Raw genomic sequence first — 14,911 nt, 5'->3', positions numbered from 1 at the left:
GCACGCACGCACGCACGCACGCACGCACGCACGCACGCACACACGCACAAACACACACACACACACACAGTGTAACACAACCACACGCACACGCACACGCACACGCACACGCACACGCACACGCACACACACACACACACACACGCACACACACACACAGTGTAACACACACGCACACGCACACGCACACGCCTATAAACATTTTAACCGCGCGTGCGAACAGCAACGCACACTGCGATGAAGCCAATATTAAGCAGAAAAGCCCAGAATAGAACATTTCCATTAGCCGCGTGCGTCACGCGAGCCTGTTTAGGACTTTCTACGAGGATATATTACATCGGCGCGGACGAGACACCTGCTGTTATAGCATCCTCACCTGTATGCTGTCTCCCTCTCGCACGACGAGGGGGGACTCAGCGTTAAACGCATCCACCCCAAGTGCCATCAGCGGCCGATCCATCACGGTGCCTAGCTTCGGACTGGCCGGGCTGTGTGAAGAAACAACAGCAGGTGATTAGACTATGACACGCGTCGCCCGAGATGTCAACGCTGACATTCGGGTTGTCACCGATATTAAGCTATCCATGAGCTATTGTCGTGACGGAATGCAGGGATATATTTGAGCATTTTAAGCGTGGAAATACACTCTTGCTCTCTTGCTCTCTTGCTCTCTCTCGCTGTCTCTGTCTCTTTCTCTTTCTCTCACTGTTGCTCTCTCACTCTCTTTCTCTCTCCTACATGAACGAGGGAAACTAAGCTCTACTGGTTTTAGATGGTGATTCCTTCCACCTCGGCCCCACCCCTTCCCACCCCATCACACCCCCGCTCCACGTGGCCTCCTCCCCTCCTACCTGTTGTGACCGTGCTGCGAATGATGGTGACTGTGCAAAGCTATGATGTCCAGGTCGACCGGTCGCTTGGTCTTCATCAGCGCAAAGATGCAGTCTCCCTTGATGACGTCAAAGTCCCAGGTTATCACGGTGCCTGGCTCCAGGACGGGAATGAGTACCTGCGGGGTAAAGAGTTAAGAACACACGGAGGGATCGGTAACTAATGCATCACGGTGGACTATCGAGCTTGCACACAATGCGCCGTGTTGGAATTTTTCGGTGTTCATTTCGTCACAAACGTTATATAAATCTGCATCAACCATGCTATCTTTTATTTATTTATTTATTTATTTATATATTTATTTCTTTGTTTTACATATTCATTCACTCATTCATTCATTTATTATCTATCTGTTTATGTTTTAACCAAGGACACCTCGGGCCGTCACTGTACAGTACTGATCGCGCGTGAACCCCCAGCACACAGCCATCTCCCACCATCGCGCAACATCAGAGCAGAGCGCCATCTATAAACAATCGCACGCACCTCGTGCGGCGTGCCTCGGAATATGTTGGCCGGATGGTAGATGCTGTCCGTCTCAAGCGGCGGTCCGTCGGTCAACTCCTGGTCAACCTCGGCCATGTAGAGCGACTTGGGGATGAGTCCACCCGGTGCCATATCACACTGTGACACAGAATAGTAACATAGTCACGTTTCAACTTAAATATCAAAGGCAAGCTCGTATTTGGCTAAGTGAAGCTTGCTGGGAGCAGTTTGGTCAGTATCTGTGACAATGATTTGACAAAATAAATGACCAGACAGCACTGATCGTGAGCAAGTGTACCCACCTAAGCCACCCCTGCCTAGAAATCAACCTTTAGTTTTTAAAACCAGTTATGAAAAACCCCACGAAGCCTCGACGATGAGGCCGCGCCCGTCTAGACCGGCGCCCGCTCCCTGCGCGCCCCGCACTCGCCTCTCACCTGCGAGTCGCCGTCGAGGAAGTCGGGAATGTAGCGCGTGTCTATGTAGTCGGTGAGCCCGCCGGGGCCCTGGTAGTCGTTGCCGCCGAGTATCAGGAACTTGTTGCGTGTGTTCTCGTCGATGAACGGGCTGACGAGCGTCCAGAGCACAGGGAAGACGCGCGGGGCGCGCACAATCAGCAACCGGCCCATCGTCTCTGGGTAGTTGGCCTCGACGAGCTCGATCATACGCAGCAGCACGCGCACGCCGGGCCGCCACAGGTGCCGCATGCTGAGCCCCTCCAGGTCGACGAGTCCCGTCCACGAGCTACGTACGCACGCGTGAGACGATACAGAGACTATAATACTAATTACAAATTACACGCCACTACTAACACTAATTATTAATTACTCACCACTACTAATACTAATTACTCGTCACTACTAATAGTAATTACCAATTACTCGTCACTACAAATACTAATTACTAATTACTCACCACTACTAATACTAATTATTAATTACTTGTCACTACTAATTACTAATTACTCATCACTACTAATACTAATTACCAATTACTTGCCCCTACTAATACTAATTACCAATTACTTGCCACTACTAATACTAATTACTAATTACTCGTCACTACTAATACTAATTACTTGCCACTACTAACACTAATTATTAATTACTTGCCACTACTAATACTAATTACCAATTACTCATCACTACTAATACTAATTACTAATTACTAATTAGCCGTAGCTCTACTCGTTTAACTATACACAGCTACACAGCACTCGTGTGGCTTGCTAGGTCGGTGTTGGGTGGGCGGTTTAGTGTAGTCGATTTGATATTTCATGATAAAGTTTTTTTGCTGATTTGTACTCATATGGGGTCCTAAAACTAATTCAGCTTGGTTGCCTAAATGGCAACTTTGGGGAACTCTAGTAATTTGCATAAATACAAAATGGCCGCTGGACGCCATCTTCAAAATTGAACTTTTTAACCACTTGATCTAAAATGATGTGTAATGCATCTGGGTAACCAGTGGTAATGCAGTGGGTGGGTAGGTATGTATGAGGGGGTCAATGCCCTTTTCGTACGCCGGATTCCGGCCTATTTAGAGAGTATTCCGTACGCCGAGGTGCGGTACGCCGTACGACGGCGATGACAGTAATAACGTATTCCCGTACGGCGAAAATGAATTGATACTATAATCGGGGATTTGTGCTACTTTTTTGCTGAACTTTTGCCTGCCCCATTTTTTAATAAATTTGGATCTATTTACCCTGCTAGACTGGAACGAGACTGTCCCCATGCAGTAGGATCGGGCGAACCAGACGGAATCAGTCCGAATCCAGTCGGTGTACGCACAGTCTAATGTTAATTGAAGTATACAACCGAAACTTATGCCACCGTTGTCGTGGTTGTTGCATCTGGACTGGATTTAGGCCATTACGCGCGCTTTTTTGCTGGTGATGAAGTGTTAAAGAGCCCGCAAATATATATACTACCAGAGGCGGATTTAGATGGGGCACATCCGGCCCGTGCCCCCCTTTTGAAACCAAAAAAATTACAAAATACAAAATTAATTTTTCCATTTCAATGTTGTAAATAAGGTTACAAGATGAGATTCCAGTCAGAAATTGTGACATCATGACCCATTTTCATGTTTAACATAATATTCAAATTTGTCAGTCATTCTTCTCTGAATTTCCTGCCAAGAAACATCTCAGTCATTACAAGAATTTGATTTTTAGCATTGTTAGAGATATATTTGCTGCCTGCAACATGTTATATGTCATACATGTATGTAACCGGATGTTTCATTAGAGAAGAAAGTACTAATTTTATTTTGCTTCTGTAATGACATACTCATACTAATATAAACATTCTTTCAAGTTTGAAATATATTCGAGTTATCACAAGATTTTTTTTTTTAAATTGCCATATTTTTCTCTAGCCTGCAATAGTTTTATTGATATGTGAATCTGCTTCTGTAATACCACATGATCATGTCAGAAATATATAAGGTTTAAAACATTTTCAGGGTAATGTAATTTCTCGTAGCATTTGACGGTCTTGCCTCCCCCCCACCCCGCCCGCCATAACCGACAAGGCTGGTCACCGCCACTGATCAAAATTTAACACTAAATGATTGCTGAATATGAGTTAAAATACCCTCTACAGTATGCACCAGATTGCACCATTTTAAGCTAAAAAGTGCAAAAGCTCCCCCTAGGGGCGTGTACAGGGGGTCCAGGGGTCCCAGACCCCCCCTTCGCGTGCTCGTAAGTATGTGTTACGGTTAGACCCTCCCCCCTTGTCCAAATCCTGTACACGCCCCTGCCACCCTCACTCGCTTCGCTCGCTGCCGGCTTGGTCCCTCCGCCTCTATCGCCGATCATCCCCCCACATTTCACTACATATTGCTCATTTGGTGCCCCCTTTTTTTGAAATTCTTGGATCCGCCCTACCAGTAGTAGCATCACACAACCCAGAAGCAGGACAGGAAGGCAAATCAAATTCAACAGCAGATTTGCCGACTTCTGGGCATAAAGTCTGTACCTTTTCTTCAATTATTTGCCTCTAACAAGCATGACATTAAGATGTATTTATTGCTTACCTAATAAATAGTGTGCATGAATAAAGGTTAATAAATGTTGTGTATTGGACTATTGGTTACTGTTTGCTTATGTATTATTCGGGTGCTGGCTGCAGGTTAAATAGTATTCCAGATGCCATCCCAAAATTATGGAGTATTCCAGATGCCACTGAAAATTAGAGAGTATTCCGGATGCCACTGAAAATTAGAGAGTATTCCGGATGCCAAAGAAGGGGGGGCATGGACCCCCTCATGTATGTATGTATGTAGGTGGGATGGTTGTATATCAGGTAGGAAAGTGGGTAGTAATACTACATAGATCTATAGGATAAGCAGAATTTCACAAAATGATGACAAACTATGGTACACATACACGCACATGCACACAAACACGCACACAAACACGCACGCACGCACGAACACGCAAGCACACGCACGCGCACGCACACGCACACGCACACGCACACGCACACGCACACGCACACGCACACGCACACGCACATTGATAAGGCACGGCACTGCACTGTAGAGTACGGTACAGGTCAGTGCAACACCCCTACGCATCCCTACCTTATGGGCTTCTGGCGGGTCTTTGTAGCCTTCTCGCACTTCTGCAGGCCTTCCTCACACGTCGCGAGCAAGTGTCTCAGTATGTCGTCCTCCCCCACAGCGCGCAGCAGTCCCTTGAAGTCCATCTGACCGAGCCGCAGCACGTACAGGGGCCGGCCCGCTGAAATAAACAACGGAACGCCTCTTCGTTTAATCTCCCACCCAAAACTTCTAAAACAAAGCGGGTTTTTTCGGGAGGAAGTTCGGCGGAGTATGTGAACCGTTCTGCCTGCCTGTGTAATGCTAGCAATGGACGAACCAGGGGGCGCCACGTGGCAGAACAAGTGAACAGCTCTCCAATTAAGTTTAATTTCGACTCATAACACTCTGAAATGTGACGAATAAACACTAAATCTTTTAACTCCACTGACATCAAACTAAACCAAGTAACACAACTCGGTCCGCGGGAGACACCGCGCACGCAGCCGACGCCTAAAAAATCAGAAGCAAAGCACGGCTAACGCCGACGAGACGAAGGAAGGGTCCACCCCCACTCACCCATGTCCTCGCGGTGCCAGCTTCCGGCGAAGTAGTCGGTGATGACGGGATGCGACTTGTAGCCGGTGAGCAGTCGATCGATCTGGTGCTGCTTGCGCCACAGCAGCGACTGGTGCAGCATCTCTCGCGCCTTCTCGACGTTGAAGTCACGCGCGCGCAGAAAGCGCATGAGGTGAGCCTCGTTCGGCATCTGCGAGCGCAAAACACAAAGCAAAGCTGTGAAGCCACGCTGGCGCGTTTGTGAAGAACGATGCATGAAGAACAGCGCTGCGTTGTATGCAAGTGTTTGTGTACACAGAACGCTGCATGAGTGGCGCTCTTTTAAGCCCGTAAGTCGTTTTACACACACTGGTCGTACGCTAACATTTTTACATTACATTTTTTTTCAGGAGGTAGAATTTAACGTTTAAAAACATATTTTGATTTAAATAAAAATTTTTTTATTTAAAATCTAACAAAAAAAAAGTATATTAAATTCATTATCCCCAAAATTGATGGAGACACGCTTGCTGCAAACAAGTCCTGTTCTCCGCGACTCACCCGTGACACGATCTACCGAGACAGGACTGCAGGGAGCGCGCGACAAACGCACACTCCTCTCTCACCTTATCCTTGTGAGTCTCGCTGATCCACTTTCTCATCTCCATCAGCTTGCTCTCCTCCAGGAAGCTGAGCGGTCCCAGGAACTTCTCGATGTAATCGCTGTCGATCTTTTGCACTGCAACAATCAGATGCCGGATGTCAGGGTTAGCGCCTCGCCCCACGCGGTTCTAATGCGACGGCTTCAGAGCTTCTTAGCGCCTCGTTACCAACGAACGTATAATTTTGTGTGTGCTTATGGTATAGTCTCGTTAGGTTTCCCCAACCTTTTGCTTTGTCTCGATAGCAATTTTTAGCAACCCATCTTTGCAACGATGCGCAACCGTTGTTTCCGGCGCTCATCTCGACTCAACTCGATTTTCTGATCGATCTTAAATCTTTCGATTTTAAATCCCGGGAGGACGGACACGCAAGCAGCACAGTTGGTAGAGACATACGGATTTCCCCGGCACATTGAGCACAAGGCTTTCGCTCAACTTTCACTCCGCAGTGCCACCGTACGTACTCTTACGCGTCGTCGATATATACCCGTCTATACATCGGACGGGGAAAGCACCCGGACACCCTTCGCGCAGCGCCCCACCCCGTCCTCTAACCTACAAACTACTAAATATTAATACATAAAAATATTAAACTAAATAAAAATAATAATAACTACTTCCTGCAGCCAACTAACACCTACCCTCCTTGCTCCGTCGGTCGGGCAGATCGGCGGTGGCGCCACCCATCGCGTCGTGCGGCGCCGACTCGCGGCGTGTTCGCAGCGTGCTCACGCTGACCATGCTGTCGACGCGTGGTCGCACCTCCTCAGCCTCCGTCTCTGCGGCGATCGTAAACGTGACGGCCGGGGCGGCGGCGGCAGGGGAGAGGGCGTCGGGGTGCATGGCCTGGGAGACCGGCTCCCATTTCGGCAGGATTGTGACGCCCTGCGATAGCAGCTCCTCTATGTAGTAGAGGATGATCTCCTTGCCCTGTCGGCGGGATGAGAACATGGATGTACGTACGTACGTTTGACGCACCCAACTATCCTCTGCATTCGACGGCCTTAGTCTAAAATACATGTCCCACAATACTTCATGTCTACAATACAATACCCAATGGGGCGCATGTCTTCTAGACTAGCGCCCATTCAACTACGCAACTACGCAAGAACGCTACTCAACTGAATAGACATTTGAGAGTATAAATACCACACAGTAAAATGTCACAAAAAAACAGCCACCTAATCATAGTCCACTCCAATACTCCATACTGCAATCCCTAACCCAGAACCATAATCCTAATTCCTAACCCTAATTCCTAACCATAACCCCAGTTCCAAATCATAATTCTAACATCTAGTCTTAATCCCAAACTCTTAGTAGTCTTACCCCAATTTCAAACCATCTTCTTAAAGGGAGAGTTTACTCTAGGTTCTAGGGTTATTTTCAGTTAATTTAGGTTATAATTACACTACATAAAAATTTTCATGGTTCAATCACCATTAGAAATATTTTTTTTAATGTTTTAAAACTAACGACTACAGTTTGATTACAACGACGGTGGCGCCACTCAAAGCGCACGATCTGATAAGTTGCGCAAAACCACTTTCCAGCCAAGGGCTACAGACCGAGGGTGTTTCTTATTTATTCATTTAAAAGCCAAAGGATTGTAATATCTTATAAACGACATATAGTTTCAGTTATAATATGGATAAATTTGCCCTAAAATGAATATCGTTCGGTTAAATAGCATTTAGGTATAAATATAATTGCACTTTTGTGATTAGCCCTCGGTCTGTAACGTGCAAAATAAATTGTGAAATACGCAACTTTTTCGGGGTGGCAGCACGGTCGCGGGTGTCATGGCGCCATTCAAATTTCGTAGCGTTGATGTGTAATTAATTATAACAATTAAATTAGGTATCTGGTAACAAATACGTGTGGGTATAGACGATTTGTTATACAGTAAGTACAGTTGTATGCAGTAAAATCCTAGAGGCTACTGTCCCTTTAATTCCCAACCCGAACCCTAATTCCTAACAATAATGCTAACCCTAAACCAAAGTACCCGAGTAGGTCTGTAATTATTGTACGCGGAATGACATATCCCACTTGACATTTTTGAGTTTCACTCCCGTCTGCGAGCCACGCAAAAGTGGCGCCCCCTGTGAATTCCGCCACACGCACACAAATCAAAAGGCCATTCATTCACCAGCATCTCGATAACTAAGGAATACGAAACCGTTCGGAGGTGGACACGAGCCGGCTGCAGCGTCTTTAGATGGCTACCAATCGATAGCAAGTAAACCCGTTCCCATTGCCACTGTCCTGCTGGCTACTCAGCGCCCAACGAATCGGTGCCAGTCTATATCTAACGCTGGCAGCCGGACTAATGACGTACCGGCAAACCTGAGTGTTACTTGTACACACAGACTGACAGGTGTACGTAATGATATCGTTATATTACCTGCTACCGCAAAGCACACAAACATATTGACACTGTCTCAAACGACTCAAAGCACCGATTGCCTTTCTTCCATCCTATCCTCTTCATAAGCAGTTTCAGTTTGAGCTCGAGCTGTCTTGAGAGGCATATGGGAAGTAGCGCTGAGAGGGTCTATGTCCCCCAGGGTACTGCCGGAACGTACCCTGGGTATGGTCCGGTATACCGGAACGTACCCTGGTAACCATCTGATATGGTTAGGGTTAGGGTTAGGGTTAGGGTTAGGGAGTAGGCGTAGGCGACTCCCTAGACTCGTTAGTGGAGTAGACGAGGTACGGTCCGGCATATTAGATAGTACCAGGGTACGTACCCGCAGTACCCTGGGGGACATATAGACCCTCTCAGCCATCCTTATCCCCTGCCCAGTCTTCTTGCCTACAACCAGGCTGACCTGAAGATCTATCTACCCACACATGTAACCCATAGGTATTACCGCAAATTCTGGATAGATCGGCATGGAGGTCAGCATGCGTTGAAGCCAAGGTGTAGGCAGACGTGACTAAAATACGCATGCGTATTATTCAGTACAGTCGGCTATCGCAGCTGAAATTTTATCAGGAGTGTATAATGTACGTAGGTGTATGAAATCCAATGAACTTATTTCATTCATTACGTATGCGTATTATTCAATATAATCGGCTATTGCAGCTGAGATATTACTACATGGCAATCGCATCTAAAACCGAATTCATGCGTATTATTCAGTATATAGTCGGCTATCGCAGCTGAAATATTACTACATGGTAATCGCATCTAAAACCGAATGCGTATTATGAATTCATATTTATCTTGTGTTAAATCCAAGAAATTAACTTACTATCGAAATTTTCAATTGTATTATGAATTCAGTTTCAACGAAATCCAATGAAATTATTTCATTCATTACGTATGCGTATTATTCAATATAATCGGCTATCGCAGCTGAGATATTACCAGGAGTGTATAATGTATGTGTATATCTGTGGCATCCCACCGCACCACTGCGGCGCCCAGGCGGACCACCATCGTCCTCACGCTGGCGCCCCGGCAGAGGCCACCATCGCCGCTACCGACCACCGCTGCCGCCACACCGCGGGACTGCGCCGACACCGCCGACGCCACGTCCAGCGGCCCCGCCAGCAGGCACCGCATCGACTGGCCGCCGCCGGCAGCGACCGACCACCCCGTGCTGCGGGTACAGCCTACCCGCAGACCACCACCACGGGTCCGCAGTTACGACGACGAGAACTCCGCCGACGACCACAGCGACGACGGCCACTGGCCCAACAACCTCCCCGACGACGAGGACGACTGGGGCATGCCGGCGTTCGCCCCACACGAGAAGGAGGACTGGGGCATGCCGGCGTTCGCCCCACGCGAGGACGACAACTGGGACATGCCGGCGCTCGCCCCACTCGAGGACGAGAACGGGAACCTGCCGGAAGTACCCCCACTCGAGGAGAGATGGCACCTGCCGGAGGTCGCCCCACTTGCAGAAAGATGGAGCCTGCCGGAGGTCGCCCCAGCCGAACAGAATTGGGACCTGCTGGACGCGGCCCCAGCGGAGGAAGAGGGCTGGCACTGGGCCTGGCAGGCCATCGGCAGGGGCCGACGACAGCTGGTGCAGGTGTTCGGGCGCTTCCCCCGCCCGGGGAATGGTCTAGGCATGTAGTGTATTGTCCTATTAGTGTATTAACGTATTGCTGTAATAATGTCTTAACGTATTGCCGTAGTCATCGTATTGACGTATTGCCGTATTGATGTATTAATATATTCATGTATTCATGTATTAATCTATTGATGTATTAATGTATTCGTGTATTGATGTATTGATGTGTTGAAGTATTAACGTGTTACCGTAACAATGTAGTGATGTATTAATGTATGGCCGTATTGCCGTATTACTGTATTGGTGTTTCGACGTGTCTCGTGCTCGTACGTCTCGCGTATTGCCGCGCTTTCTATAATGACGTCTTGCCGCTATCGCAGCACATAAATGTAGTGCTGACATAGAGAAAACAAAAAACCCATAAAATACAAAACCCAACAAATGCGGCCGCACCTATAGCGTCCCCAACGTCGTAATCGTAATCGTATTATACCGTATCGTACCGTCTCGTACACCTTCGGGTACTGTCGCATGTGCCCCTGTGCGCGTTTCCCGGCACGCAGCCACCACTCCGACGCCCCGCCCTACTACGACACCGTTGCACCATCACTGCGTTCCGTACGTGATGTCGCAACCGTTACTCGCCACAACTTGTGGCTCCTAACGTTTTGGAACCTCGAGGCAAGTGTAGGAAAGCGCCGGCTTCACAGATAGTACATATTAGTTCGCGGCACGGACGCAATCACAATAAATCATTCCATGACCCATAATGATGATTCCGCCGTGATGTCCACCTGCCCCATCTATAGGGACCAGACTTGTTGACGAAAAGACGCGTAATTAGCAGCAGACTTGGCTTGATCCTTTGAACTGAACGGTCCAGTTGTTGTCCCGCTCTTATCGTGTCCCTGTTACCTTCACACGTAGTCCGTTGTATTTCTCCGTTTATCTCCTACCATTCATCTTCACCCCGGCCAAGAGTCTCCGCGAACCGCTGCGCTAAGGTACGAAATTACTGATATACGGTATTCTGTGTGTGTAGACTTCCGTGTAGGCATCTGAGTAGTTTCGTGGAGTTGTGTGAATTTAGACTGTTACGAGAATATTCTGTGGTAATAGAACCAACGAAGAGTAGCTTTATAATACTGTGTTTGTGTTATCTATCGTGTGATCTATCTGTGCTACCTCTCGTGCTATCTATCGTGGAATCTATCGACGCAACCTGATACCACCCTTAAGAAACGGGCGCCACTAGCGCACCTGCTAAACCGAGAACCTGTGGAAACGGGAAGCTGAGTGGCTTCCTTAGATATCTATTATATCATACACTCCTGATATTACCATGCGGCAATCGCATCTAAAACCGAATTCATGCGTATTATTCAGTATATAGTCGGCTATCGCAGCTGAAATATTACTACATGGTAATCGCATTTAAAACCGAATGCGTGTTTTGCTGACAAAATGCGTCGATTTGCTGACAAAAATCGATAGTGTAAACGCAGCATAATTCAGCATTATTCAGTATAGTCGGCTATCGCAGCTGAGATATTACCAGGGGTGTATAATGTATGTGTATATCTCACCCGCATGCGTTTCATTCAGTATATAGTCGGCTATCGCAGCTGAGATATTACTACATGGCAATCGCATCTAAAACCGAATTCATGCGTATTATTCAGTATATAGTCGGCTATCGCAGCTGAGATATTACTACATGGCAAGCGCATCTAAAACCGAATGCGTGTCTGACCGCACGTGAATGCACGCGTCATCTGCCTGCGTTGGAAATGTCTGTCAGGCAGGCAGGCAGGCATTCATCAACGACTGCGGCTGTGTTTCAATAGAAGCCGTCGATGCCTGAACGGAAATGTAAACGGGAGAGCGGAGGCTGCTGCTTCTGCTGTTGATGATGATGGTGATGATGATGATGATGACGATGCGGCGGCTGCTGCTGCTCCTGCTGCTGCTGCTACTGCTACTGTTGCTGCTACTACTGCTGTTGCTGCTACTGTTGCTGCGGCTGCTGCTGCTGCTACTACTACTGATGATGATGCCGCTGCTGCTGCTACTGTTGCTGCTACTGCTGCTGCTGCTACTACTACTGATGATGATGCCGCTGCTGCTGCTACTGCTGCCGTAGCTGCTGCTGCTTGGCTGCTGCCGTAGCTGCAAACATTGTTCAATGATGGTCGATGGTACAGAGTTTATCAAAGGCGGTTTTGGTGATGTGCTTTTATTATCATTTGTTGACACGGCGATTATTCGCCATTAGCGACGGCAGCCCGATATTCCGCCGAGAGAGGGAATCGAACTCCGTGCATCGGTGATCCTTTTTTTTATACGTTCAACTCTCGGCTCGTTTGGCTGGCCACGAGATTAGGATCTTAGTCGTGTTTGTTATCAGGCAGAGACATCTATCTTCACTCTCCGCTAGACCATTAACACCACGCACCTCTTTATAACTCTCTGCCCGATGCATGGTTACCACCTTCTTTATCTATCTACCAAACCCTTATATCTTCCTCCATCTTTGCAAGACTTGGAGAGGCAAAGTTAAGGTTAGGCTAATGCAAGGTTAATATTCTCTCTCCGCTCCTCCCTCCCTCTTCTTTATCTTATTCCCTTCCTCCTGTCTACCTATCTCCCTCCCTCCTGTCTACACCCTCCTTCTTTCCCCCTCCTTTCCTCTCTACCTCCCTCCCTAGCTCCCTCTCTCTTCTCTACCTCCCTCCCTCCCGCCTCTCTACCGCCCTCCCTCCCTATTGGACCTCTCACTTTATCACTGACAGCCATACCTTCTTGATGTTGGCCGCATAGTGCTTGCAGGCCAGCTTCTCCACTGTCGCTTCGAAGCCGAAGAAAGAAATCACGTCTAGACTCGCTTCCTGCTCAAAGCACGTCCAGCAGGAGTTGTCCGGATGCACCTGACAAAAAGAAAGAAAGAAGAAACGTGTGAGCGCGCGTGAAGATGCATGCTCGTACGGCGTCGGCACACGCAGTCTCGCATTCCAGCATGACTTTACTCGATTGCGCACGACATTATTCTCCTATGCGACGCAGAAAGAAACGCACATTCGCAGCTGTGTTCGCCTGCACGAGCAGATTGAGGGCAGAAAAGGAAAACAAGCAGATGAGGAAGTACGAACGTTTCATTTTCCACTGGTTTCACAGCGTGCTGCCTTATTATATACGCTCTTATTACATAGCCCTACCATGCGTGAATATTACAAAGAATACATAATAGAGAGTTAGAGACTATTATGTACTCTTGTATGTACTTATGTACGTATGTTGTAATTTTGTACTTGTGTATTTCATGTTATGTATACTTATATGTTTGTACTTTGTACTTTCGTATTATTGTACTTATGTCGTATGTACTTATGTACTCTATTATGTACTCTTGATATTGCGTAGCCCTATCACACTGTTTTTTTTTATAAAGCTCTATCATATACCCTTATTATATATAACCTTACCATGTCTTATTATATAGTTTTATCATATACACTTGTTATATAACCTTAGAATATGCCTTTGTGTTATATAATTATAATAACCTTATTATATGCCCTTGTTACATAGACTTATTACATTGCCTAATGACATAGTCTTGTTATATTCCTTTACGGCATAGTCTTGTTATATTCCATTATTACAAAGTCTTATTATATATCTCAGCCGAAGCAAAGAGGATTAAGTCGTCATTGTTGACGTCATCAGTGTTTGCTGGATGTTTTTCGACACCTATTACCGAAACGGTGCACGGTTCGCTGACGGACGGAACAAAGGACGCAATTACACGCACACGCACGCGCGCGCACGCACCCCTGCACACAGAAACGCACGCCCACGACACGCCCGAACGCACGCATGCGCGCGCTGCCATCCAAGCGCTGAAAAGCGCGCAGCTTTGCCGCGTACATGAAAAGGCTTCTCGTACCATCATAATACGAAACTCGAAATGAATCTCGAAGCTTCGTGAAAACGGCCTCAGGATACGGCTGCCGGACTAGTGCATGCATCAAGTCTCAATTGATCTCTGCCTCTGAACTTTCGTCTAATCCAAATCGAACCGCCGCCAGCGGCGGCCGTGTGAAATGCCACCAGCTCAACAACGACAGCAGCTAAGAGACGGCAGCAGAAAGACGACCGCTCGCTCTCCCCTTCACACGTCTGCTGCTGCTGCTTCTGTTGCTGTTGTGCTCTTACTGCTGCCCCTGCTGCTGCTGCTGTTGCTGCTACTGCTGCTGCTGCTGCTGCTGCTGCTGTTGCTGCTGGTGGTGCTACTACTGCAGCTGCTGCTGCTGATGCACACGCAGACCCGAGACCCAGGGTTCCTGAAGTAGGTATGACCCCTACAATCGCACCACCAATAGCAGTGAGCGCCACTATAGCTCCGTGAATGATACACCGCGGTTGAAACGAAATACCGTCGGCTTCCTTTATGTAGGGCGTGTAAGCAAGTGTATCGAATAAGAGATAGAGAGAGAGCAAGAGAGAGCGCGCGCGTAGGAGCAAGAAAAAGAGAGAGAGAGAGAGGGGGAAGGAGCAAGAGAGAGAGAGAGAGAGAGAGAGAGACAGACAGACAGACAGACGCAGAGAGAGAGAGAGAGATAGAGAAAGAGAGAGAGAGACAGAGAGAGAGAGAGAGAGAGAGAGAGAGAGAGAGAGAGAGAGAGAGAGAGAGAGAGAGAGAGAGAGAGAGAGAGAGAGAGAGACGAGAGA

The 14,911-nt window shown here is 47.6% G+C and overlaps 1 protein-coding gene across 1 annotated transcript in view; it reads right to left on the bottom strand.

Moving 5' to 3' along the window:
- Positions 1-361: 361 nt before the first annotated feature.
- Positions 362-14,911, bottom strand: part of LOC106814034 (SEC14-like protein 1) — a 17,228-nt gene continuing 2,678 nt past the window's right edge. Inside the window, exons 2-10 of the mRNA XM_014818295.1 lie at positions 12,979-13,230; positions 6,791-7,079; positions 6,114-6,226; positions 5,509-5,698; positions 4,972-5,131; positions 1,815-2,121; positions 1,378-1,515; positions 852-1,009; positions 362-488 (exon numbers count right to left, since the gene is read on the bottom strand). Of these exons, the coding sequence (XP_014673781.1) occupies positions 362-488; positions 852-1,009; positions 1,378-1,515; positions 1,815-2,121; positions 4,972-5,131; positions 5,509-5,698; positions 6,114-6,226; positions 6,791-7,079; positions 12,979-13,230 (1,734 nt within the window). The remainder of the gene's footprint in view (positions 489-851; positions 1,010-1,377; positions 1,516-1,814; positions 2,122-4,971; positions 5,132-5,508; positions 5,699-6,113; positions 6,227-6,790; positions 7,080-12,978; positions 13,231-14,911) is intronic.

The sequence above is a fragment of the Priapulus caudatus genome, unplaced genomic scaffold (assembly GCF_000485595.1).
Source record: "Priapulus caudatus unplaced genomic scaffold, Priapulus_caudatus-5.0.1 Scaffold859, whole genome shotgun sequence".
Classification (NCBI taxonomy): Eukaryota; Metazoa; Priapulida; class Priapulimorpha; order Priapulimorphida; family Priapulidae; genus Priapulus; species Priapulus caudatus.
This window is presented reverse-complemented; position numbering and strand designations above follow the sequence as displayed.